Raw genomic sequence first — 3,512 nt, 5'->3', positions numbered from 1 at the left:
TATATATATATATATGTATATATATACCGGTTATTGCAATAAATATCATATGTCTCGGTGGTCGAGCTGGTTAAGACGCCTGCTCCGGAAAGTCGGAAGATCCCAAATTCAAACCCTGGCTTACGTAATATTTTTCGCAATAAGTTCTTTTTATTATTTTAAGATCGATGCTTATAAGCATTGATTTATTAAGAATTGAAAATCAATATAATATCTCTATTTTTAGCCTCAGCTAAAAATGCGTTGTAAGTCCGAAAATTTATTCGGCGCGCAGTTTAAACAGCTGAACATCGAGTTAAGAAATTCATATAGAATTCGTTAGGCACTGAGATCCAGCCATGACTGCAAAAGGCGCTCTCAATATTATTTTATTAATTTTTTACATTTTGATAAAAAAATCATAATAAACGTAAAGTAAAAATAAACGTACAGTTTTCGAATTACTGCTGTTTGAAGTTAAAAACAAAACTGTTTACTTTAATATTGTTCTTGAAAATGAGACATGTAAAAATATTAATTGGAATAGATTGAAATATGAGAAATATAGAATAAAAAAATTTATGAATAAAGATAAAATATAATAAAGAAAAAAAGATGGAAGAAGAAAAACTTATCAGAGAATAGATAGATATAGATAGATAATTGAGGAGCAGAATCCAGATATAATAGATAGTACAATATAAAGAAATATAGATAGAAGAGACTAAAATACTCGATGAAAAAAAGGAGAAAAAAGAAAAAAAGATTAAAATTTTTTAAAATTTTAGATTGAGAAATAAAAGAAAATATTGATAATATTTTATAGAAAAGAGAAGAGTATACATAGTATTTGCTTCATTTTAAATCATAATGTAGCATGATAGCTCTATGATGGTCTGAGAAAAAGTTATAGATAAAAATTTTTATCTATTTTTATGCAAGCAATAACTTACGATAAATAAGAATATTTTTTGTTTGTAAAATATTTAAGGTCAATATTAAAAAAAAAATTTTACCTTTTTTGTATTATTATAGGAAATATTAAGATAAATTTCAATGGTTACTGGAAATAGAAACAATTTATGTAAACAAATGTTTGAAATGTATTTCTCCTTCTAGCACAAGGTTTTTGTTCTTATCAAGAAATTTTTATCCATAAAAACTAGTAAATTATCAGAATTTACTGCTAGGAAAAAGCACTATTTTTATAATTATTTTTTTTTAATGATATATATTATATATTATATTATATATGGTGATCAGTATCAATCAATAACTAAAACAATACAAAATTTTTAAACAATTATTTAACAAATAAACGTGACTCATTTAAGAGATAAATATTTGTAATGGCACTTTAGGCCTCTTTGTAAAGAGCGTCATAACAAATCAGAAATAAATTATTATAGCATGACATAAGTAATGGCATGCTAAAAAATTAATTGATTAAACATACGATGCAAAAAATGTATTTACACTGATATTACAATTTAATAAAACTGCAATGAAAAATTAATAACTTTAAAATATCTGCTATGTTTCTTAATTTTTTTTCTTCTATCATCTGCAACTATGTGTAAATTCGAGTTAGATAGTTATTCTGACTTATCTTGTACATATTTTATGTTTTATAAGACACTTATAGTAGCTTTATAGCAACAATATTTTTATTATAATTGGAAGTATATTAATCAAAAACTTTAGCATTAAAAAAAGTAGAGATTTGTAAATTTGTTAATTTTTAAGCTGACTTGAATAACAAAAAATTCTATATTTTCTATATTTTTAATAAATATTATATTACAAATTGATTTTCCATATCTTAAATATAGTAATAAATAACACCTAAACGGAGCATTGTATTCATTTATATCTTTACCTGAAATAAATTCACAAATTTTGCCTCTAATTTAACATGCTCTTTCTTAACCGCGTACATCATGTTCCATATTGTCCGTTTTCGATATAAATTTTGTTAATAAATATCGAATATAGGGTCAAGGCTCAATGGAGACTTCATCAAAGGTTTCTGTCAACGTGTTGGTAAACTCGAACACCGCTTCAGGCACTGGCACTGCGTCGTCGTCTGCTGACGGTGGTGACGTATACGAATTTAAAAGCTCGAAAGAGCCGACTCCAGTGAGAGGTGCGAGCTCGTCTCCAAATCCTAATCCGGACAAAGAGAAAGATGTTGGCAGCAAATCCTCAAATGGTCAAAGTAGCCAGACTGGTGGAAATAATCCATCTACTATCAGTAACTCGTCGACATCTGTCAGTGAAGCAACGATGGCATCATTGACTTCCACCGACGAGGTCTCAACGTCTTCGCCATCAGCGAAACGTATCTTTGAAGGCGAAAATTCGGAGGAGCAAGACGAAGAGAATCGGCGGAAAAAGCGCAAGGATTCTGAAGGCGTGAAAGATAACACAAAAAGTAACCCGACAGGAAGGCAGAGTACTGGTAGAAATGCTACCAGTAGTGGAGAAAAGGTAAGAACGTTATTACATGACTGCATAACATTTTTCTATGTCGGTGCGTATTTTGCTTACAATATTTTATTTGTTTATAGTGTATTAAATCTAGTAAGCAAGGATCTGGAACGGCATCTGGTAAAGGAAGTCAAAATACGAGCTCTAATGCGGACAGAAAGAGTCCCAGTGCTTCTTCAATGGCCAGTAGCCCGAAACCTTCAAATACTTCTAGTTCGACGAATGCGAAGAACGGAACCCCGGCGCCACCCGAATCTGACAGCGAGGAAGATCGATCGAAATGTTTGGATTCTAATTCTGCCCCCAAAGTACCGCCTTTAAAGATAGTTATTCCGCAGAGTACGGCATCGGAACAAGAGCAAGGCAATAGGAATGGTAAAAATGTTGCAAATAGAAGTCATCAGTTGCCTTATGTAGTCGCTAGTTCAAATAGCAACGATTCGATCGAGAAAGATCAAAGTCAATCAACTAGTGGTACAACTAGTCCAACGGAAGGTAGTGTCAGTACAAAAGGAGAAGACAAGAAAGACTTTAGTGGGACTGTGCATGGAGAAGAAAGATTACATCATCAACGTGTATTGAGAAGTTCACATAGGTAAGACTCGACTATGTGTCTATTTCTTCTGTTTGATTTCAAAATAAATTTTATTTATAAAATGATTTACAAAAAAGTACTTTAATTTATTATAACTTTTTTTCATTGTTATATCAAGTTATTAATTTTTATACTAGTTTAATGTGCTGCTTTTTAATTACAATCGTAAATATGATTCGCTTTTATTAAGTATTTTAACAATTAATAATTTGAAATTTTTCTGTTCTAATAATTTGGATCTTTAAATTTTACTAATACCTGAAAGTAATTTTGTAAAATTTTGTTTTTACATCATTTTTCTTATCATAAATTATTGAATTATAACTTTTTTCGACTTTATTATTATACAGGGTGATTTTTTTAACCTGAAACTTTCAAATATCTCGAAAAATAAGCACACTAGGAAAAAATGTTTCAGACAAAAGTTGTAGGATTTCGAGGGGGACAT

At 29.8% G+C, this 3,512-nt stretch overlaps 1 protein-coding gene across 1 annotated transcript in view; it reads left to right on the top strand.

Annotated features, from left to right (window-relative positions):
• LOC105451695 (probable serine/threonine-protein kinase mkcC) overlaps nt 1-3,105 on the top strand; it is a 48,611-nt gene extending 45,506 nt beyond the window's left edge. Inside the window, exons 5-6 of the mRNA XM_011692304.1 lie at nt 1,975-2,469; nt 2,550-3,105. Coding sequence (XP_011690606.1) covers nt 1,975-2,469; nt 2,550-3,068 — 1,014 coding nt within the window. The 3' untranslated portion in view covers nt 3,069-3,105. The remainder of the gene's footprint in view (nt 1-1,974; nt 2,470-2,549) is intronic.
• Nucleotides 3,106-3,512: the final 407 nt, after the last annotated feature.

This window comes from Wasmannia auropunctata, unplaced genomic scaffold (assembly GCF_000956235.1).
Source record: "Wasmannia auropunctata unplaced genomic scaffold, wasmannia.A_1.0 LD336047.1, whole genome shotgun sequence".
Lineage (NCBI taxonomy): Eukaryota > Metazoa > Arthropoda > Insecta > Hymenoptera > Formicidae > Wasmannia > Wasmannia auropunctata.
The sequence above is the reverse complement of the archived record's forward strand: the minus strand, read 5'-3'. Positions and strand labels throughout refer to the sequence as shown.